The 23,474-nt window shown below is 41.2% G+C and overlaps 1 protein-coding gene across 6 annotated transcripts in view; it reads left to right on the forward strand.

The window, feature by feature from the left end:
* Nucleotides 1–23,474, forward strand: part of SYNE2 (spectrin repeat containing nuclear envelope protein 2) — a 376,660-nt gene that overhangs the window by 281,424 nt on the left and 71,762 nt on the right. For all 6 annotated transcript variants that reach the window (XM_028851601.2, XM_028851602.2, XM_028851605.2 and 3 more), the window contains exons 77-85: nt 165–338; nt 1,983–2,114; nt 6,001–6,197; nt 8,312–8,444; nt 9,713–9,895; nt 10,311–10,457; nt 12,125–12,301; nt 14,431–14,586; nt 20,945–21,097. In XM_028851601.2, the coding sequence (XP_028707434.2) occupies nt 165–338; nt 1,983–2,114; nt 6,001–6,197; nt 8,312–8,444; nt 9,713–9,895; nt 10,311–10,457; nt 12,125–12,301; nt 14,431–14,586; nt 20,945–21,097 (1,452 nt within the window). The remainder of the gene's footprint in view (nt 1–164; nt 339–1,982; nt 2,115–6,000; nt 6,198–8,311; nt 8,445–9,712; nt 9,896–10,310; nt 10,458–12,124; nt 12,302–14,430; nt 14,587–20,944; nt 21,098–23,474) is intronic.

Raw genomic sequence — 23,474 nt, forward strand, 5'->3', positions numbered from 1 at the left:
GATGGGGTTTCGCCATGCTGGCCAGGCTAGTCAATTTGACTCTACATGGATGTCCTGGGATTTTGGATTTAAAACAAAAATAACTGGATATAAAGTTGAAGTAACTTGGTTTTTAAGATTTTCACAATTTCAAAATAAATATTAAAACTTTCTCCATCTCATAGGTTTTTTTCCAGAAGCTTGTTGCTGACATGTTGTTGATCCAAGCATACTCTGCCAAAGTATTTCCTTCTTTATTGCAAAAGAGAGAGACATTTTGGGCAGAACAAATAACAGAAGTTAAAATACTAGAAGAAAAGTCACGCCAACGTGGTATGAAACTACAGAGTTTGTTGCAGGTATTTGGGTTCTGTAAACGTTGTACTGAAGCTGGGAATTCCTGATTTTCCATCACCACCCCAGGTGTTGAGAAGAAGTATCTAGTTATCATTAAGCTATAGTTAAATGGAAGCCTGACAGTGAGGAATGTGGAATGTGGACCCCTGCTCAGGTTCTGAGGCCACTCCCTGAAGGAAAGGTTGGCTGGGATTTCTCGTACATAGATTTGGGATGGTACTGCGTCTCTCTGCCTTTTAGGTTCATGTATGAATAAGCAAAACGATAAGCACTTTGAGACCTTGAATGAGATCATTTGGGTGAAACAGTTACTGGTTTAGAAACTGTACTTCTTCAAGAGAACAGGCCCAGATGTTCTAAAATGGGTAATGACAATCTTGTCTAAATTCAAAGAAAAAAAATAAGCATGCATAAAGCTCCTTCTCAGTTTTGAGGCATTCCCCTCACAGCCTTTCATAGCCAATGTTAGTACTTAAAGGAAATAAAGAAAAAAGGAAGGAGGCCGGGCGCGGTGGCTCACGCCTGTAATCCCAACACTTTGGGAGGCTGAGGGGGGCGGATCACGAGGTCAGGAGATTGAGACCGTCCTGGCTAACACAGTGAAACCCTGTCTTTACTAAAAATACAAAAAATTAGCTGGGCATGGTGGCGGGCGCCTGTAGTCCCACCCACTCAGGAGGCTGAGGGAGGAGAATGGTGTAAACCCGGGAGGCGGAGCTGGCAATGAGCCGAGATGTGCCACTGCACTCCAGCCTGGGTGACAGAATGAGACTCCGTCTCAAAAAAAAAAAAAAAGAAGGAAGGAAATGTTTAACTTGATAATATAATATGGTGTTATTTTTTGCTAACAAAATTTATTTTCTAGTTAGTGTGTCAAGTTGATATTTCTAATATGTCATGGTGTTTTTTTAAAAAGACTCCATGGACCCAGTGAGTGTTCTATAAAAGCTAAGTGAGCCACTATGTGAATAGATATGGAAATGAGTGAGATGGTTATTTTTCTAACAGATGATGTTTGGAGTCAGTAACTCAGCTCTGTGGTGTGTTGGGATCCTAGGGGTGGGCGTCTGTGAAAACGGGACAAGCTGAAAGATGACAAGACTAGAGCTAAGGCAGTTGTCCTCCCCTGATGAAGTGTAAGCCTGTACTCCTCAAAGATACCCTGAGCAGACCTATGCTTCAAGTGGCATGGGGGTTTGATGGGCGTGGGCGTGGGCTTGGGCGTGGAGAGCAAGAGCAGCCTAATAAGAGCTTCTGTTGAATAAGGGTCTAAAATTTAGCTCTTTCCCTTTCCTAGTAAGAGAAAGGGTCTCTTGTGGCTCTGAGGTCTCTACAGAGTTGCTAAGAGTATCACTTTAACTTCATTGTATTACTCCTTTAGTCATGTTACCCAGTTTGACAAGACAAGCATAAAACACTAAATGCCAACTGAGATTCTTTTTAAACCTTGTCCTCAAAGGCAATGGAATTCTTTTCCATTCGATGTTGAGCACTTACCAGAGTGGGTTACGTCTCTGACACACCTGGAATCTGTGCTTTAATTTTGTATGGTCTTGGTGTTCATTTTTGTTTGGTGATGAATTGTGTTGTTATCTGGAACCAATCTAGTAAAGGCTTCCATTGATTTTATGTCCTTGATTCTCTAGAAATGGGAAGAATTTGATGAAAACTATGCATCTCTTGAAAAGGACCTGGAAATTCTTATATCTACATTGCCCTCTGTGAGTTTGGTGGAAGAGACAGAGGAAAGATTAGTGGAAAGGATTTCGTTTTACCAGGTATTTTTCTTCCATTTAAGTTATCAAAGACATGTCCATAGCACTTTGTGTTTTACATTTGTTTTGACTAAGTGGCTTGGTTTTGAAGGTTTGAATTGAAACAAAACGTTCATCATACAGCTCACTGTTGAATGTATTCAGGGAGACTGCAGATTTGAATGTGAACTCCTCAGCATAAACACAAGTCTGGCGTGGGGGAGAGGACCTTGTCTGAGTCGTGGCTCCATCACTTATCACCTCTGTGACCTTGCTGTCCCTAAGCCTCAGTTTTTTAATCTGTGGAACGTAGATAATCGAGCCAATTCCACCTGTCTCTGGAAGTGAATGCCAATGAGCTACTAGTATGGAAATGAGCTGAAGAATGGAAATAACTTTGTCAGCCTTCGGCCTCTAAACATATATTAAGTTTTATTCCTACAGTGAAGTCCTGAGTAGATGCAGCCCACGAGAGAGACAATAATCTTACCTGCCACCAGCATTATAAAAACATCCCAGGCCGGGTGTGGTGGTGCACACCTGTAATTCCAGCACTTTGGGAGGCCGAGGCAGGTGGATTGCCTGAGCTCAGGAGTTTGAGACCAGCCTGGGCAAAATGGTGAAATGCTGTCTCTACTGAAATACAAAAATAATAATAAATAAATAAATAAAAATAAAAATAAATTAGCTGGGTGTGGCAGTGTGTACCTGTAATCCCAGTTTCTTGGGAGGCTGAGGTAGGAGAATTGCTTAAACCCGAGAGGTGGAGGTTGCAGTGAGCCAAGATCACGCCATTGCACTCCAGCCTGGGCGACAGAGCGAGACTCCATCTCAAAACAAACAAAAAAAACCCCTCAAACGTTTAAACTTTTTGTGTGTAACTTTTTGTATTATTGTCATCAGTCTCTGTGTCTCTAATTTTGGTGCCAAAGAAAAGATAAAACCTTAAAATGGTTTTCAAGTGGCATTGAGAACATGACTAACAAGATACAAAACAGGTTTTAAGTCTTCTCACCAGGAACTTAAAATTCCTAGTTTTAACTTTTAGAGTATATGCCGTCAGAATCTGAGTTGTACGGCCAGAGGCAGTTATCAAATATCAACTTTAAAACTTCAAAAGCACATTTATCGCCTGAATGAACTAGGTGGAAAATGAAAGCAGGAAATACTTCCAGGGCTCTCTCTTCCGTGGAGATATTTTAGCCTCTATAAGGAACATTTTCCAGAGGCTGGGACACTGTATTTATACTCCCTAGATGTCTGGAAGGCTACAATTGGTCTCATTGCCACCTTATTAATTATATTGAGCCTAACTCTAAGGTAAATCTGGATCCTCTGGGGTGGGTGGGAGTGGGGGTGATGGGAGTACTGTTTAGCTCTTTGTTAGTCTAGGGATACCGAAGGTAGCGTCTAAACAGCTGAAATAATGCAGTTGAGAACACTATTTTAAGGCTTATTATTTTAAGCAACAGTCTAATATTAGCCAAAGTAATATGAGTGTGATTGTTTTCTCCAGAAGTAACCATAAATATTAAAAAGAAAAAAATTGTTCTAAGATTTTAAATGAATTTGCCAGACTAAAGAAGACGTATCTCATAAAGCCCATCTCACATATGGACTTCATAGGCCGTTCTCAGTTCAGAGTCAAGGAAAGGTTTGTGTGAGTCTGACAGATGTCGTCATCTTGATCAGCCGTCGTCTGTGGGGCGTGGAACCTAGGGGTCAGTTGTGTGTGGCCTTTGAAGTCGAACAAACCTGTGTTCAAATGCTGGTTCGGCCTAGTTACTCGTGTACAGACTGTCTCCATGCATATAATCGGTAAATTAGGCTGGGCGTGGTGGCTCACGCCTGTAATCCTAGCACGTTAGGAGGCCGACGTGGGCGGATAACCCAAGGTCAGGAGACGAGCCTGGCCAATATGGTAAAACCCCATCTCTACTAAAACTACAAGAATTAGCTGGGCATGGTGGCACGTGCCTATAATCCCAGCTACTCAGGAGGCTTAGGCAGGAGAATTGCTGGAACCCAGGAGGCGGAGGCTGCAGTGAGCCGAGATCGCGCCACTGCCCTCCAGCCTGGGTGACAGAGTGAGACTTCATCTCAAAAAAAAAAAGGGGAGGGTGAATTAAGACTTTTCAGAGATGTTTTAAAGATGAAAAATCTAGCATTTCACTTAGAAAATTAAACTGATTTTTTTTTCTTTTAATACAGATGTTTGATATTTCATTCTAGCCCACACAGGCTCAGACACGGGGAGGGGATTACAAATGGGAGTGGTGGAAAGGGCCATGGAAGTGGAATTTTTTGGTAATTTCTTAAAAGGCTTAACTTAATTTGAAAATAGCAAACCTTCTGTTTTGATAATTTATTTTTTAAGATTAAACAGGTGTCAGGATAAATGGCATTAGATGAATCCAGCTGTGTTAGGTAATTACCTTTAGACAGACTTCAGATAATTTCATTTTTCTTTCCATGGAGTTGGATTAATGATATGCTATTTTAATTTATTTTTCTAAAATTTTCTTCCTTTCTGTCTACTGAATCTTTATATTCCGTAGAAGACTCTGGAAATGAATTTTCTGCCTAGTATTTGCATCTCATGGATAATAAATACTATTTTATTTATCCTCTTCTTATGTAAGTCACCATCTGAAGTGCTTCCGGGGGCAGAACAGAAATAAGGAACACCTGGTGGCTCTGCAATCAGAGGGGTGGTGGGGACTGAGCTGAGGGAAAAAGGGAGTAGGCTCTCCTAGAGCTGGCAGCTGCTGCTCAGTTACGGCCACCCTTTGCCACATGAGATGCAGACCAACAATTGCTGGGTCTTCCAGTTTTCCCAGAGACACTGGCAATCCTGATTATTATGTAAGATTTCCTGGTTTTTCTTCCTTATTTTTTTTTTGAGACAGAGTCTCGCAGTGTCGCCCAGGCTGGAGTGCAGTGGCACGATCTCGGCTCACTGCAAACTCCGCCTCCCGGGTTCACACCATTCTCCTGCCTCAGCCTCTGAGTAGCTGGGACTACAGGCACCTACCACCACGCCCAGCTAATTTTTTGTATTTTTAGTAGAGACGGGGTTTCACTGTGTTAGCCAGGATGGTCTCAATCTCCTGACCTCGTGATCTGCCCCTGTCAGCCTCCCAAAGTGCTGAGATTACAGGTGTGAGCCACCACGCCTGGCCTAGATTTCCTGATTTTTCAAACTGATCTTAAGGTCACACAAAACCTGTCTGTGAGCCCAGCATGGCCTAAAGAGTGCCAGCTTGGTTTTTGTTTGTATGTAGTAAGTCTATAAAGTTGATTTGGTTTATTTTTGGGGTTTTTTTTTTTTTTTTTTTTTTTTTTGAGACAGTCTCGCTCTGTCGCTCAGGCTGGAGTGCAGTGGCACAATCTCAGCCTACCACAGCCTCCACCTCCTGGGTTCCAGCAATTCTCCTGCCTCAGCCTCCTGACTAGCTGGGATTACAGGTGCAGGCCACCAAGTCCTGCCTCAGCCTCCCAAGTAACTGGGATTACAGGCATGTGCCACCACGCCTAGCTAATTTTTTGTATTTTTAGTAGAGAGGAGGTTTCACCATGTTGGTCAGGCTGGTCTCGAACTGCTGACCTCAGGTGGTCCACCCACCTCAGCCTCCCAAAGTGCTGGGGTTACAGGCGTGAGCTAGTGCGCCCAGCCAGTAAGTCTACAGAGTTGAATCTGTGCTCTAGAAATGTGAGATTGGACACCTATCATGAAAGGTGACCAATAAACCATTAATCATGCATCTAGTCAGACTATAGTCTTGAAGGTTGGGAAAGTGTTACTGTTTCATCAGTAGACACAAATGTCAGTTTTAAATGCAGTATTTGTGAATAGCTTGGCAGACTTTATTTTCTAAATAATTCATTCTATGACTTTACTTTTTATTAGCAAATAAAAAGAAACATTGGTGGAAAACACGCCCGGCTTTACCAAACTCTGAACGAAGGCAAACAGTTGGTGGCGTCTGTGAGCTGTCCTGAATTAGAGGGCCAGATCGCAAAACTGGAAGAGCAGTGGTTGTCCCTGAACAAGAAAATTGACCATGAGCTCCACAGGCTGCAAGCACTTCTCAAGCATCTGCTCAGGTCTGCCTTTTTGGGGGTGAACTGGCTTCACATTGTTTTGTGGAGAAAGACCTCAGGGATTCTGTAGTCAACTAAATTTTACCTGCAACCCGCCTTATGCTGTTTTCTCTTGGGCAGTCTAAAGCAGTTGGGGCCCTCTTCTGGGCTAAACACGATGTAGAATCTCTGATGGTTTGCTAGACACAGCATAACATGTAGTTTGCTGTGATCATTTTTTCTTTTCTTTTTTGTTTTTAAGGAGGCAGGGTCTTGCCCTGTCACCCAGGCTGGAGTGCATAGAGTGCAGTAGCACAATCATAGCTCACTGCAACCTTGAACCCCTGGGCTCAAGCAATCCTCCTGCCTCAGCCTCCCAAGTTGGTGTGACTACAGGCATAGGCCACCATGCCTGGCTAATTTTATAAACTTTTTTATAGAGATGGAGTCTCACGTTGTTGCCCAGGGTGCTCTCAAGCTCCTGGCCTCAAGCAATCCTCCTGCCTCAGCTTCCCAAAGTGCTAGGATTACAAGTGTGAGCCACTGCACCCAGCTAGTTTACACATTTCTATAGAAGCTAGGAATTATGTTATAAAATATATATAGGTTACCTTTATACCACGATATTGCTCTTTCCTACCCTCTTCCAAAAGTTTTAAAATTAAAAAAATTAAATGATTTTAGCTAACAGAATAGTTTGAAATAGCCTCACAACAAAGGAGAATTTGTTGTGCTTAGTTGGTATAATCTTGAATCATGTGAGGAAGGAGGAGAACATGGAACATTTAAACCTCATTCTCATCCCTGCCTCTTAACCTAAGGCAGTTTAAAAGTTACAAGAAGGGCAGAATTTTGTTTGAATATTTTCACTACCTCGGGCAAATATGTTGGGTGTTCAGCCAACAGCAGTTTGTTGTTATACAGCTTATACAAATGCTGTGTGTGTGTGTGTGTGTGTTTGACCATATCTGTTAAAATGTGTGATTCTATTACTTTCAAAATATTAAAAAGAAAAAAATTGTTCTAAGACTTTTAAATAAATTTGCCAGACTAAAGAAGACATATCTCGTAAAGCCCATCTCACATATGGACTTCACAGGCCGTTCTCAGTTCAGAGTCAAGGAAAGGTTTGTGTGATAATAAATATAAATAAATAAATAATTTTATTTATTTATTTTTTGAGACAGGGTCTCACTCTGTTGCCCAGGCTGGAGTGCAGTGGCATGATCATGGCTCACTGTAGCCTTGACCTCCTGGGCTCAAGTAATCTTCCCACCTCAGCCTCCCGCGTACCTTGAACCACAGCACATGCCACCACGCCTGGCTAATTTTTGTATTTTTTGTAGAGATGGGGTTTTGCCATGTTGCCCAGGCCTGTCTCAAATTCCTGGGCTCAAGCCATCCTCCCACCTTGGTATCCCAAAGTGCTGGGATTACAGGAGTGAGCCACCATGCCTGGCCTATATTTTTAATATGAACACACTTATAGAAGATATTTGATGAATAAAAATCTCTGCCCCTTCACTGGGTGTACTTTTGTATAGCTGTAATAAATAAAAAAGAATGCTTTAGACTTCCTAGTTGTTCTTTTTTTTTTTTTTTTTTTTTTTTTGAGACAGAGTCTTGCTCTGTCGCCCAGGCTGGAGTGCAGTGGCGCAATCTCGGCTCACTGCAACCTCCACCTCCCGGGTTCAAACGATTCTCCTGCCTCAGCCTCCTGAGTAGCTGGGACTACAGACATGTGCCACCATGCCTGGCTATTTTTTTGTATTTTTTAGTAGAGACGGGGTTTCACCATGTTGGTCAGGCTGGTCTCGAACTCCTGACCTCAGGCAATCCACCTTTCTCAGCCTCCCAAAGTGCTGGGATTACAGGCGTGGGCCACCGCATCTGGCCTAAAATCCTCATTGTTCTTGCTAAGCTATAATGAAGAGAGTCCTAGAAAATGCCAGGGGCATCAGACTTGGGGCATGGTATAAAACATGATATAATCCTTATTAACATCACGATATTCTGAATGTTAGGACTAATCAACATAGGAAAACATATAATAAAATAAGAAGACAATTTGCTGGTGATGCATATCATTATCAGAGTATGTTTCTAATCTGCCTTCTCTCTCACTTTGCTCCTGTTAGTTATAGCAGAGATTCGGATCAGTTAACCAAGTGGTTGGAATCTTCCCAGCATACTCTGAATTACTGGAAAGAACAGTCCCTCAATGTGTCTCAGGACTTGGATACAATCAGAAGCAACATCGACAATTTTTTTGTAAGTCGTAATAGCATATTACTGGCCAGAAATAAATATCAAGGAAAAAGCATCAGGGTTAATGTGATAGTCTTTCGTATTTATTTGTGGATAAGGGATAAAACTTGGGCAAATAGTAGCTGTATTCTTCAAACCTAGAACTGTTTATACTGTTCATTCATTTATAATGATAAAATATATTTTTAATTGACCCTATAAAATATATATAAATTTAAAACTTGCACTGGGTGCAGTGGCTCATGCCTGTAATCTCAGCACTTTGGGAGGCCAAGGTGGGTGAATCAACTGAGGTCAGGAGCTCGATACCAGCCTGACAAACATGGAGAAACCCCATCTCTACTAAAAATACAAAATTAGCCGGGCGTGGTGGCGCATGCCTGTAGTCCCAGCTCCTCGGGAGGCTGAGGCAGGAGAATCACTGGAACCTGGGGGGTGGAGGTTGCAGTGAGGCAAGATGGTGCCATTGCACTCTAGCCTGGGCAACAGGAGTGAAACTCAGTCTCTAAAAACTTGCACTGACATAGGTCATGTTTTACAAATACAAAGAATACAAGACCAAAAAACAACTTTATAAGGTTACTAACTTATAAATGTTTAACATTAATAAAGGCATAGTTTTAAATTATTGTAAACAAAATTGATATTTCTACTAAAAAGCTTTTGTTCCATTGTTTTGAGATGTTTTTTGGAAAAAAATTCAAAAAATATCCCCCAAATTTTGGGGGAAATAAAAAGGTATTACTCTTGTAATATAATTACGTAATGATTATTGGTCAATGCACTTATGAAACGTAGTCTTTTCCATTAGACTTTTCTTGGTTTTTTTCCATTTTTCATACTTTGTAGCTGTGGTTACTCACTTTGGTATTAAAATGTAAATTTTTTCAACATACTTGAAAGAATCTCTACATAGGAAAGATTTAAATATTTTAATTACAAACTTGTTTCAAGTAATTCATTTAATATGCACTTTGTGTTGGGTTCCATAGTTTATTGTAAAACTTAACCATTTAAATAATGACTTATTTTTAAAAATACTAACCCACTGGGTGATAAGCTTCTTGAGGGGTGTGCATTCCATCTCTTTTGTTCCCCATTGTGTATGTAATGCCCGACAGTAGGAAAAAGGGGTGTGTGTGTGTGTGTGTGTGTGTGTGTATACACATTCAAATATTTACTATGTTTAATTGTTACTAGCCAGTTATTCTGACTCTTAGTTTCTGCTATATTTAAATTTTAAGTTTCTAAATTTTAAAACTCTCCTGTAGGAGTTTTCAAAAGAAGTTGATGAAAAGTCCTCCTTGAAGACTGCTGTTATAAGTACTGGGAACCAGCTTCTTCACCTGAAGGAAACTGATACAGCTACGCTGAGAGCTTCTTTAGCACATTTTGAACAAAAATGGACAATGCTCATAACTCAACTTCCAGATATTCAAGAAAAACTTCACCAGGTAAGTCTTTAGAGCCTCAGCATTTGAATTAATGTTCACTTGTTAGCTCACAACTCTTTCGAAATTATTTCTCTGACTCAATAATTTTCATTGACACTACCTATTTTTCTCTGGCACCAGTGAATATAGGTCTTAATTACTGGACCCTCCTCCAATGGGATTTTTCTTAAGAGAGAAATCAGGCTTAATTACTTTATTTCTCAGTTTATCTTTGCCACTGTGTTAGTTTATGTGAAGGTCATTGTCATTGTTTTGGGGTCGCTTATTCTAAGTTTGAATGCTGGGTTTGTTTTTTTGAGTAACCTGCGTAATTATATAGCAAGACCTTTTATCAAACCAGATATCATCTTTAGTGAAGCCCTGATTCATTTTGTTAACTGCAGGCAATTAAATGGAAATCATTTTGTTCTCACAGCTTCAAATGGAGAAATTGCCATCTCGTAAAGCAATCACAGAAATGATTAGCTGGATGAACAATGTGGAGCATCAAACTTCAGATGAAGACTCCGTGCACTCACCAAGTTCTGCATCTCAAGTTAAACATCTTCTTCAGAAGCACAAGGTAATTATGCAAAAGGAGCAGAAGTCTTTTCATTGAAACAAGAAGGCTAATCAGTTAGAGGGGTAATGCTGGACAAAGGGACACATAGGATATAATTTCGAAAAACGGATTCTAGGGGTAGGAAACTGGTGTGGTGGATGATTCTAGAGAGATGTTAGTAGACTTGCTTTTATTCTGCTTAAATTCCTTTTGCCAGCCCCCTTCACCGCAGGACAACCCAAGCAAGCTTTTAACAGACTTTCATCTCATCTTTTTATCCCCACCCCACTGCCCCCACTAACCACGGGCTCTGCCTGACAGAGTGATTTTGATTCCTTAACTGTTCTTGGTGCTCTCCCTCATCATGCTGTGTACATGCTGCACCCTCCACCTGGAATGCCAGGGCCCATGTTTAACTGTATACGTCCTCTTAGTCATCCTTCCAAAGTCAGCTCGAGTTGTCCTCATTTGGAAATCCACCCCTGACTCTCCCAGCCAGACTAGGTGACTTTCCTAGATTAGATGTCTCCATCATGCATTAGTATAATTATTGGTTTGCTTGCCTGTCTCCCCACCTTGACTGAGCTTCTTGAGACCAGGGGCTGTCCTTCACCTCACTAAAATATAGCACGCCTATCCCAATACCTGCCTTCCTCTAACAGGGGTTAATGAAATGTTCTTTGAGTAAGAGAATGAGTAAGAAAAAATTGAGATCCTTCTACAAAGAGAGATAAATGTGGCCTTCTCTGTGATATTTAATTTCAAGTAGATTTAATATTTCATGAGCCACACGCAAACATGTATCTTGTGCTCAGCAGTATGCTGGCCACTGGGAATACAAAGATGAGTGACACGTGTGATCCATTGCTTTAAGACCATGCAGGCTGATAGAACTAGCTTCTGGTAGGCAGAACATGAATGGCTTAATCACCAAGCATGATATTAGCAGAAGATTTTGTTTTTATGTACCATCACATCCTAACTTCAGTGTGTTGTAAAATCTTTGAAAAGTCTACACGTGTGCATTCTCATAGGCTGTAGCAACCTAGCACATACCACATGGCTGTCACCCCTGGGTGTCTCCAAAAGAGGTTCTAGAGCTTGCAAGGATGAAATCAATAAATGACAGGTTTGGCAGAAATGTTGTTGTCCCTGCGTGGGTTTAGGATTGCTGTACAACTTAAAGCCACCCAGACTTTCTAAAGCCACCTGAGAGGCCTTTACCTATCCCCGAAGGAACAGGGAAGCTGCCTAAATGACAGAGTTCCTTAAAGGTGTCCTGGGTTTTCTGAGAGAGCTTTTCCTTCCTGTTTCCCATCTGGTTGTTTCCATGAGCCCTCAGGATGGCCCTGAATTCCCGCACAGCTCACGGGCAGCCTCCCCCAGGAAGCTTTGTCATATCCTGGGTCCTGATTTGGGTTCAGATGATAGCAACTGCCACACACAGTGCACCTCTGCCTTTTCAGCCTATTTGAAAGCAATGCATCTCTGTGTAATTCCCCAAAAGAATCTCGACTCCAATAAAGCCAACTCCTGGTGTAGGTTGGGGAGGGTAGAAAGGAACTCCTAACAGGTGCCCCTTGATTAATGGATGGGAGCTTGGCGTCCCCTCGAGTACATAAAGGGAAATCCAGTTGATCTGACCAACTTTCATGACTGCTTTGGGTGTTTAACTTTGCTTATTTTAGGAGTTTAGAATGGAAATGGACTATAAACAGTGGATAGTGGACTTTGTTAACCAGTCGTTACTTCAGCTAAGCACCTGTGATGTAGAAAGCAAACGCTATGAAAGAACGGAGTTTGCAGAGCACCTGGGGGAGATGAACCGCCAGTGGCACCATGTACATGGAATGCTGAATAGAAAGGTGTGTTCCTGGGTCACAGCTGGATGTGTGGTTTGGCCTTTATAAAATACACTCTCTGAAAAATCAAAAAAGACGTTCAATTAGTTGACTAACTGATTGCTAAGCCTAATAATCATCTCAACCATAGCCCTTTTATAAATCCTATGTTTTAGCATTCTCCATTGGTACCTATAAGGTAATATGAAAATAGTTCTTATATTTGAGATTTCTTAGTGGGAAATTGAGCGAGGCAAGCGGAGAGGAGGAATTTATTTAGGAACATGTCAAGTATTATGTCAGGCTCCTAAATGATCAGAGATTTTACATTTTCTATGAAAGCAGATGTTCAAAAGGGGCAAAGCTATTTCAGCTTTGAAAAGATTTATGAAAAGAAAGAAAAATACATGTGGCTTTTTGGTAGATTTTTCACTCCGTGACTCTTGAAAAGATTTGGAGAACTTATTCCTGGAAAAATACTTTACATATAATCGTAATGATAATTGGTGTGTTTACTGTGTAGAGAATGCATACAAATGAATTTACACAATTAAGAAACAAGTACATGAATGGACAAAGGACATGAACAGACAATTCACAAAAGAGGAAATTATAGTTAGCAAATAAACATGGAAAGATATCATTAGCAGATACTCAAACACTGTGTAACATAATGCACTTAATTACATTAGAAAAAAAAATCAGATGAGGACAAAACCCAAAGCTGTCACGTTCATACATTGCTGATAATGGCTTAAGTACTCTCTTGGAAAGCATTTGGAAAATTTAAAGAACCGTAATAATAATCTTATCACTTAACCAAGCAAGTCACCTCTTACACATTTAAGTAGATAGTCCTTCAAAAAAGAAAATGATGCGCAGAGTGTTCAATTCAGCATCGTTTACAGCGGTGAAAAGGTACCATGCCTTAATTCGCACTGTCGGGGAATAATTAATCAAATTATACTGTATTAATTTGATGAAACATTGGGGCAGCCTTTTTTTATTTTTATTTTTTGAAACGAATTCTCGCCCTGTTGCCCAGGCTGGAGTGCAGTGGTGCGATCTCAGCTCACTGCAACCTCCACCTCCCGAATTCATGCAGTTGTCTCAAGCCTCTCAAATAGCTGATATTACAGGTGCCTGCCACCACGCCCAGCTAATCTTTGTATTTTTAGTAGAGTCGGGGTTTCACCATGTTGGTCAGGCTGGTCTCGAACTCCGGACCTCAAGTAACACACCCACCTCGGCCTCCCAAAGTGCCAGGATTACAGGCATGAGCCACCATGCCTGGCTGGGCAGCCTTTTAAAATTATGTCATGACAGGCCAGGCACAGTGGCTTATGCGTGTAATCTCAGCACTTTGGGAGACTGAGGCAGGCAGATCACGAGGTCAGGAGTTCAAGACCAGCCTGACCAACATGGTGAAACCCTGTCTCTACTAAAAATGCAAAAATTAGCTGGGCGTGGCAGCATGTGCCTGTAACCCCAGCTACTCGGGAGGCTGAGGCAGGAGAATCGCTTGAACCTGGAAGGCGGAGGTTTCAGTGAGCCAAAATTGCGCCATTGCACTCCAGCCTGGGTGACAGAGTAAGACTCTGTCTCAAAAAAAAAAAAAAAAATTATGTCATGACACAGTACTTATAAGGTATTGTAAAAAAGAATATAAAAATGTATGTATATTATAATTATGACCTAATAAAAAAATTATTATGAATGAGAGGAATCACAGACATTAAAGACAATGATTATTTTATTGAATTGACAAATTATTTATTATTGATATTGGTAGAAATTTTTAAAAACTCTAATGCAGAAAATCTGAAGAAAGAAATTTTTCTTACACTTTGCATATATTAATAGATGACTCAATGAAAAATATCGAATGTTAGGAACATTTTATTTTGTTCACATCTGAAACTCACAATAGCTGCCTTTCTCAACAGATTAGTTTTCACCTGAAATATATTTTTTTTGTAAGAGGAGCTTTAATTCTGTTTTCTGATTTATGAATCTTTATTTCAAAAGTTATCAGCATCTTATTTAGAAATTTGAGAAGAAACAAAATTGTTTTTTAAAAAATAACATCATGGCATTTACCTTTTAAAACATACATTTTAACATTTTTTGTAATTGTTACATTCATCACTTAGATACAACATTTAGAACAACTTCTGGAAAGTATCACTGAGAGTGAAAATAAAATACAAATTTTGAACAACTGGATGGAAGCACAAGAAGAGAGACTGAAAACTTTACAAAAACCTGAAAGTGTGATCTCAGTGCAGAAGCTGCTCCTGGACTGTCAGGTGAGGAAGGGAACAGTGTCCCGCCCAACCCTTGAACTGGGGCAACTGGGTCACCTCTCTTGCCCCAAGGATAAGTTGCTGTAGTTTGTGGAGACTCTCTTCCAGCTCCCCTCTATTTACTTATTTTCTTATGTCAATTAGATAATGACCCATGGGTTTTACGAAATTGCGAAGTGCCATTTTTTATGATAAGCAGAAGAATGTATTTTCACGGTTACAGTATTGCTCTCTTAAGAGTTTTGAGTAGTACTCTTGGGGGAAAATGCTCAAAGGGAATTTTGATTTAAATGCTTTCCAATTTTCCATCTGTTTTATCATTTTTCCCAGTGTTCACAAAATTACTCTAAAGGTTTCATTATTTCTAGCATTTCATTCTGTGTTTTTTCAGAGGAAAATGATTTTCTTCTACCTATCATACACTGTGTTTTAAAAAGTTCACTTGTCCCTCAGAACCTCTGTCTGAATCACACTGGGCTTGAGGGTGTTGTCCATTGTTCAGCTGTGCTTTGCCGAATCACTCAGTCTTTGCACATTGATCCTGCTTTAGCACTGTCTTTATGACTGCTGCCCATTCAAAGCACCTCTGCCATCACCATCATGGCAGGCGGCACGCGCTATGCTGTGTCTGCACTTCCTGTTTGACGGCCTTGCAATAGTCACTGTCAGGACTGGAAAGTCTGGCCGGACCGCATTTCTACTGAGGAGGTTAGGGGATAGCACTGGACGTAAATATGAGCAGCAGCACCACCGTAAGAGGCCTTTTCACATGCTCATATCCTGTAGCCACCTCCCCATGAGCCGTCTCCACTTTAGCCTTCTGACAGCCACCTTGGAGTCAGTGTGCTTCCTTACTGGAAGCCTACATTCCGCAGCCTGGTGCTGGACTGTCCCCTAGCAGGTGGTTCTTTCCAGAGCCCAGAAGGTGTTTTTCATGCGTGTCGCTACCTCCGGTTTCTCATTAGGTGCTCTCCACTTACTCCTTACTGTCTGGCCAGTCTGTCTCAATCAGGCCGGCTTCCTTCAGACCACCCTCGGTGCAGGCCTGTCTCATGCAGCTGCTTCCAGCCCACTTGCCAGCCTCCCCCCTCATTTCCTTCTGATTCATTCTCCACATTGCTGCAGAGGGATATTTCTGAAATGCAACGGGTCACAGCAATCTCCATTTGAAAATCCTCCAGTGGCTCCAGATTGACCACAGAACAAAGTTCACATGTTTTAGAATGACATTCTGGTCCCTCACCTACAAAGAGTTGCAAATATACCTAAGTCAAGCGAGTCTTACACAGTTAGTTGGTTCTCTTTTTGATAGATAATTGTAGCCACTGACCAAGGTTGAAATGGATTAAGTTTAGCTATTCTTCCCACAACCTCACTACCGAGTTGTAAAAAAACAAATTCCAGACACAATGCCACCATCTATAGAAACAGATTAGCAAGCAAGCTCTAAAAATACTTTATATAAGTTCAGCAAAGCCTCTCTGTCCTCTTTAGCGCACCAACCACCGCTTTGCGTGAAAGACAGACATAGTAATATTCCAGAAGCAAGCGTCCATTATTTCTATGGCCAACATTAGGCAACCAGAATCCTTGGAGTTTAAACTGGATACAAAAACCACATAAGGACTTACCTTAGGGATTATTGCACCGGGTGAAGGCAACAGGCTATGCCCAGTTCTTATAGCCTGTTCAAGTGGGGGTGGAAATTGTATCTACAGTAGTTTAGCCAATCCATGGATCTTGAGTACATGAAATTTACCAATGAGAACCCATTTCTCATATTCATTATGTTATTTAATAAGCCATTAAGGCCAGGTGCAGTGGCTCATGTCTATAATCCCAGCCCTCTGGGAGGCCGAGGTGGGAGAATTGCTTGAGTCCAGGAGTTCGAGACCAGCCTAGGCAAGATGGTGAGACCTTGAATCTACAAAAAATTATTTAAAAATTAGCCGAGCATGGTGGTGCATGCCTGTAGTCCCAGCTACTCAAGAAACTAAGGGAAGAGTATCTTTTGAGCCCAGGAATTCAAGGTGACAGTGAGTTATGATCATACCACTGCAGTTCGACCTGGGTGTCAAAGCAAGACCCCATCTCTAATAATAATAATAATTCATTAATTTTACCAATAGAAAACCGTTTCTAACATTCACTCTGCTCATTAGAAAAATGAAAGTTGACTGAGACAAGGAGCTTTAAAAGAAATTTACAGACGTGCCTGGCCAGCATCATCCCTTGTCAGTCCCCATTTGCTTCTGTGCCATTACATTTGCAGCTGATTGCAGAATTATTTCTACCTACCTCCCCTCGCCCCCACCATCCACACACAGGTTCTCCTCTGCTTTTGTCAGAACTCAGTCGAAGCACCCTGACCCTCTCCCTCACCACATGCCCACTAACTGTGCCTTCCTACCAACTCCCACATTTCCTTAGCTCATTTCTTCCTATTTTAAATTTGTATGCTGCTTCTTGGATGCCTCTTTGCAAAAGGCCATAAACAAGGCAGAGATGGAAGCAAATAAATAAAACAGGCTTCCCTAGCACCCCACGTAGCACCATGTGTCAGAGACTGTATTGGACTCATCTGTCCTCGGGTCTGTCCTCTCCCAGACTGTGGGTTTCTCAAGGCAGGCTGGCACATCAGCAGGACTGTTATACCTGTCACTGCCTGTGAAATTCACAGGTGCTTAATAGTTGCTTGAATGTATCTATTAGTGGACCTAAAAGGCTGCTTTTCTATAAATATTAATTTCTCTCTCTCTCTTTTTTTTTCACTATTCTTTGCATATAATAACTAAAATGAGACCAGGTGCAGTTGCTCACACCTGTAATCCTAGCAATTTGGGAGGCTAAGGCAGAAGGATCACTTGAGGCCAGGAGTTCAAAACCAGCCAGGGCAACACAACAAGACCCAGTCTCTACCAAAAAAAAAAAAAAAAAAAAGTTATTTGGGCATAGTGTTGTACACCTGTAATCCTAGCTACTTGGGAGCCTGAGGCAGGAGGATCACTTGAGCCCAGGAGTTCAGGGTTCGAGCAGTAAGCCATGATCACGCCCCTGTACTCCAGCCTGGGTAAGACCCCATCTCTAAAAAAACAAAACAAAAAGAAAGAACTGAAAAAAAGGAAAAGAAAATGATGAAAATGATTGATGTATACTTTAATGACTTCTCCCAGGGTGGAATGCTTCAGTTCAGGTAAGCTTCCTAAAGTGGCTTTACTCTAGAAAAGTTAAGTATTGGAGTCGATGAAACATGAAGACATTAGGATTTGAAATATTCTGAAGGGCTTCTAAAAGTCATTGGTGACTGGAAAAAGGCCACGTTTGACATATTATAATTATCAAGGAAAATTGTGTAGTTGACTAGAGTGGGGAGGTTTGAGATGAGGCTGTTAATCCCTCAAGTTTGATGCCTCTATATATAAGCAAGCACAGCTTCTTAAAGAACTATGTTCATGGTAAAGTCAGAGGAATTTAGATATTTTAAAAATATTTAACGCTGGTTCTCACAGAATAGAAAAACAGGACTTGCAAATTCTAGTCAATCTCCATAATTAGCAAAAGATTGTTTTTAATTCCACCCTGATTTATATGTAGCAAATTAGAATTTAAAGTAAGACATTAATTTGCCGGTGAAGTGGGAGTTGGGAAACTTGAAGGGTACTCTTAGGCCTCAGTGAAGCAAGGTCAGATGACAGGACTGCTGGGCCAAATCCGTATTATTCTGCAGAGCAAAAGAAACAAGCAACCCCACCATGTGTGGGTGTTCGTGTGCTGCTATTGCCGTGGCTTTTGTTGTTGTTGTTGTTGTTGTTGTTGTTGTTGTTGTTGTTGTTTTTTGATACAGGATCTCACTCTGTCACCCAGGCTAGAGTGCAGTGGTGCAGTCATAACTCACTGCAGCCTTGTGCTCCTAGGCTTAAGAGATCCTCCCACGCTGGGCGCAGTGGCTCACGCCTGTAATCCCAGGACTTTGGGAGGCCGAGGCAGGCGGATCACTTGAAGTCAGGAGTTCGAGACCAGCCTGGCCAACATGAGAACCCCATCTCTACTAAAAATACAAAAATTAGCTGGGCATGGTGGCACATGCCTGTAGTCTCAGCTACTTGGGAGACTGAGGCAGGAAAATGGCTTGAATCCCGGAGGTGGAGTTTTCAGTGAGCCAAGATCACCCACACTTCAGTCTGGGTGACAGAGCAAGACTCTGTCTCAAAAAAAAAAAAAAAAGGATCCTCCCGCCTCAGCCTCTCAAGTAGCTGGGACTACAGGCGCGTGCCACCACACCCAGCTAATTTTTGTATTTTTTTTGTAAAGACAGAGTTTTGTCATGTTTCCCAGGCTGCTCTCAAACTCCTGGGCTCAAGTGATCCGCCTGCCTTGGCCTCCCAAAGTGCTGAGATTACAGGCATGAGCCACCGCGCCCAGCATGGCTGTTGTTTATGCTGCCATTTTTGAAGTGTGTGTGTGTGTGTGTGTTGTTATTTCCTTTTGTCTGCTATGTAGTCATTTCTCATCAGTTTCCTTTAAATTATCGGGGAATGATGACAGCTTATTAGTAAATAAGTGTTTTTAGAAATCTCTAGTTAGTCGAGCCTTTAGGAGAGACTGTTTTATAAATTGAAAGAAGGAAAGTGATTGAATATTCTTAAAGTGTTTTCAGTTATAACTTTGCAGATGAAAAAAGTTAGATTTAAACCTATGATAAAAGAAACATGCTAATATATAAGGCTGTCAGGGTATGAGGGAGCGAGTTAGGTAGGGTGGCAGAGATGGACAGAGGCAGCAGCTGACTGAATCTCATTGGCAAAGGCTATTTCAGAGAAGCCGTTTTGTTTCCTGGGTGCCTTTGTAACCAGTCCAGAAGAATAATATTTCATAAATTCACCCACATGTTAGTATGGGTGGATGGTTACGACAGTGAGAGATCTTCTGTTAATATGCTATATATTCATGTGGCTCTAAATTCTAAAAGCATAGAGGGTCATAGAGTGGAAGATTCCTCCAGCTCCGTTCTCTCGTCATCCATTCTTACTCCCAACCCTAGCCTAGTTTCTTACGGAACAGATTTTTTTTCCCTTTTTCTACTTTCCAGTCCAGAAGATCCCTGACATTCATTGATTTAGAGTTTGTGATTTCCACATTCCAAGAGTGACCTGAGGGCTCCTCACATGTGGTAATCTGGCAGTTTTGCTGGACTGGATTTCAGTGCTCCGCTGTGAGGCTAGCACGAGGGAGCTCGTCCCTCACCAGGGTACAAACCCAACCACCTGCTCAGCTACCCCATGCCCACGAGGCACTCATGTTTCTCTTTCCTTATGGACCATGTAGTGATTCTTACAAAGGATAAAAAAAAAGAAAAAGAAAAAAAAAGCTGGGACCCTTATCCTAAGCAATTTTCAAGAGAGAAATAGAACATGAGCGAAGGGTCGTTAACTTGAGGCCATACATTCAGAACACATGCGTCTGGATGGAAATGTAATGCTAAAGAAAGTATGCAGAAGCGTGTCCCAAATTAGTGAATTGGGAGACTTGAGGGAAATTCAAAATGAATCCCTCTGAATGCCAAAGATCTCTTGTGTTTTCCAGTGGTTTTGTAATGAGCATGTAATGCTTTAATAATTTTTTAAAAGTTTAAACTTTTTCCAAGTTGGATTTCAACTGCAATCCTGAGAAGGACAAATAAGCAGCTCCTACCGTCCTTCCTCTAAGTAGAATGGCAGCGTTGCTGCTGGCCTCATTCATCTCTGTTTTTGGACTGCTGGCTCCATGGTGTCCTTTATAGTAGAGGGATCCTGTAGGTTTTTAAAAATGTGTCTATAAAGAGTAGACCAGGTCAAGGTGCCTCTTATGAGTGAATTAATAAACTAAGAGATAGAAAATGATTAAAGTTATTACTGAACTACCAACAGTTATATCGTCTGTCATTTATATGATGCTACATAGTTTAAAGGCACCTTCCTGCTTGTGATTTTATTTGAGTTCTCAGCTTGGCCTTGGTACACATGGTGTGGGGTATCATCACTTTTTCCAAATGAAAAAATGGAGACGCATAGGTTTGATGACTTACGCCTGGTCAAACAGCCAGTGCAGGGCAGACGTGGAATGGGGACCAGATCTCAGACTAGCATCCTTTCTGCTCTGCCATGATGGTTCAGACGTGTTGCCTAGATTCTCCTAAAATACAGACTTGTGTCATATGTAATTGGACTAAGAGTATTATGATTTAAATGTCTTTGGTGTAATGCTATTTAATTATATAATCTACTGGCATTTTTACTTGGAAAGAGTAAACGCCTGTCTCTGACACCTTATTATTTGTTTTGTAATATTGTACATTGAAAACCTTTTCCTGTTACCCTTCCAGGATACAGAAAATCAACTTGCAATTAAATCCAAAGCACTGGATGAGTTGAAACAAAGTTATCTGACTTTGGAGAGTGGGGCAATGCCATTGTTAGAAGATACAGCATCCCGAATTGATGGGTTATTTCAAAAGAGAAGCAGTGTTCTCACTCAGGTACTAGAATTCATTTGAAATGTGCTATTTCTCTTCACTTTTTTTTTTTTTTTTTTTTTTTGAGACAGAGTCTCGCTCTGTTGCCCAGGCTGAAGTGCAGTGGCCGGATCTCAGCTCACTGCAAGCTCCGCCTCCCGAGTTTACGCCCTTCTCCTGCCTCAACCTCCCGAGTAGCTGGGACTACAGGCGCCCGCCACCTCGCCCAGCTAGATTTTTGTATTTTTTAGTAGAGACGGGGTTTCACCATGTTAGCCAGGATGGTCTTGATCTCCTGACCTCGTGATCCACCCGTCTCGGCCTCCCAAAGTGCTGGGATTACAGGCTTGAGCCACCGCGCCCAGCCACATATTCTTCTTTTATTTTATTTGTTGTTGTTGTTGTTTTCGTCCTTTACTCGTGGAGACTCTATACCAAACACTGAAAAGTTGCTGAGAAAAATAATTGAAGTAAGTTAAGAGAGAAGTATTACAAGTCCCATTTTATTCACTGAATAATTAGAGGCAAAGCCACCAATTCCAACGTCATTGACAGGCTGCAAATCCACTTAGTTATCTTTGTTTTGTCTAATGTACTTACACAGACATAAATATCTCCATACCGCAAACCCAACAGAGTATCTGGCATTGTTTCCTGGCAAGATACACAGAAACTGATGAACCAGTGTCTCCATGTACAGGGAGCTGCCTCAGGGAGGAAGTGATCCTGTATCCTGCAGCCTCTATGAGCTAGGAGCATAGTCAGCTCCAGGAGGACTCTAAAGATTGAAAGAAACACTACATGGTGTTGAAGAGGGAGTATAAAGGAAGAAAGCGGGCAAGACATCTAATAATCTCACAAAAGGCATGTCGGTGTCAGCATTTTACCCCTTCCAGGAGGAGAGCACCAAAAGAGAGGAAACTCAGGCATCTCTAGACATTGCAACCTTGACATTTTCCCACAACAGAGGAAGAGAACTAAAAATACTAACCGATTATACCAATCAATTAGTATAATCTATCAATTGGTATAATCTATACCATCAATTACAGATGTGTCCATGTTTCCTAGACAACCTTCATTGTAGGTTGTCACCTACTAAAATCTACTTTCAACCATTTGTACCAAGAGGTAATAGGGAATAACCTGCACGAAATCCATAGGCAACACTCATCCTCATTCCTCAGTCCCCATTCCCCCAGGAATCTAGCAGAAAAATAGGGATGAGCTTATTCAGTCATTTGTTAAGCGTACATTGTGTGAGGTACTTTGCTCACTGCCCGGGTTACAAAGATAAACAAGAAAATAAATGAATCCTACCCTCAAAGAGCTCACAGGCAGGTGGAAGAAACACATGTGAACAGATAATTACAATATAATAAAAATATAAAGAGAAAATTAAATGAGATAATGCATGTGAAAACATGCAGATAGTACTGTCATAAGGATAGACATATATATACTTTGGAATGGAATTGAGAGTCCGGAAATAAGCCCTCACATTTATAGTCAATTGATTTTCAACAAGGATTCTAAGACAATTTAATGAGGGAAAACATTTTCTTGAAAAATGGTGCTGGTACACCATATATCCACATGTAAAATAATGAAGTTAGACCTCTACATTCATACAATATACAAAAATTAACTCAAAATAGATTAAAGGCATAAATGCAGGCCAGACATGGTGGTTCATGCCTGTAATCCCAACACTTTGGGAGACTGAGGTGGGAGATCATTTGAGGCAAGGAGTTCAAGACCAGCCTGGGCAACATAGCAAGACCCCCATTTGTATTGAAAAAAAAAAAAAGACATAAGTATTAGAGCTAAAAGTATAAAACTGTTAGAAGAAAACATAGGTATAAATCTTCATGACTTCGTGGATTAGGCAGGGGTTTCCTAGATATGACACCAAACTCGTAAGCCATCAAAGAAAAAAATAGATAAATTGGACTTCATCAAAACTAAACACTTTGATGTTTTAAAGCACAGCATCAAAAAAGTAAAAAAGGCAAACCACAGATTGGGAAAAAAGTATTTATAAATCATATATTTGATAAGGGACTTAAACCTAGAATATATGAAGATTTATCACAACTTGATAATAAAAGGAAAAATGACCAAATGAAAAAATTGGATACAAGCCAGGCTCAGTAGCTCAAGCCTGTAATCCCAGCACTGTGGGAGGCCAAGGTGGGCGGATTGCTTGAACTCAGCAGTTTAAGACCAGCCTGACCAACGTGGCAAAACCCTGTCTCTACCAAAAATAGAAAAAATTAGCTAGGTGTGGTGGTGAGTGCCTGTAGTGCCAGCTACTTAGGAGGCTGAGGCAGGAGGATCACCTGTGCCTGGGAGGCAGAAAGAGCAATGAGGCTAGACCATGCCACTGCACTCTAGCCTG

The sequence above is a fragment of the Macaca mulatta genome, chromosome 7 (assembly GCF_049350105.2).
Source record: "Macaca mulatta isolate MMU2019108-1 chromosome 7, T2T-MMU8v2.0, whole genome shotgun sequence".
NCBI lineage: Eukaryota > Metazoa > Chordata > Mammalia > Primates > Cercopithecidae > Macaca > Macaca mulatta.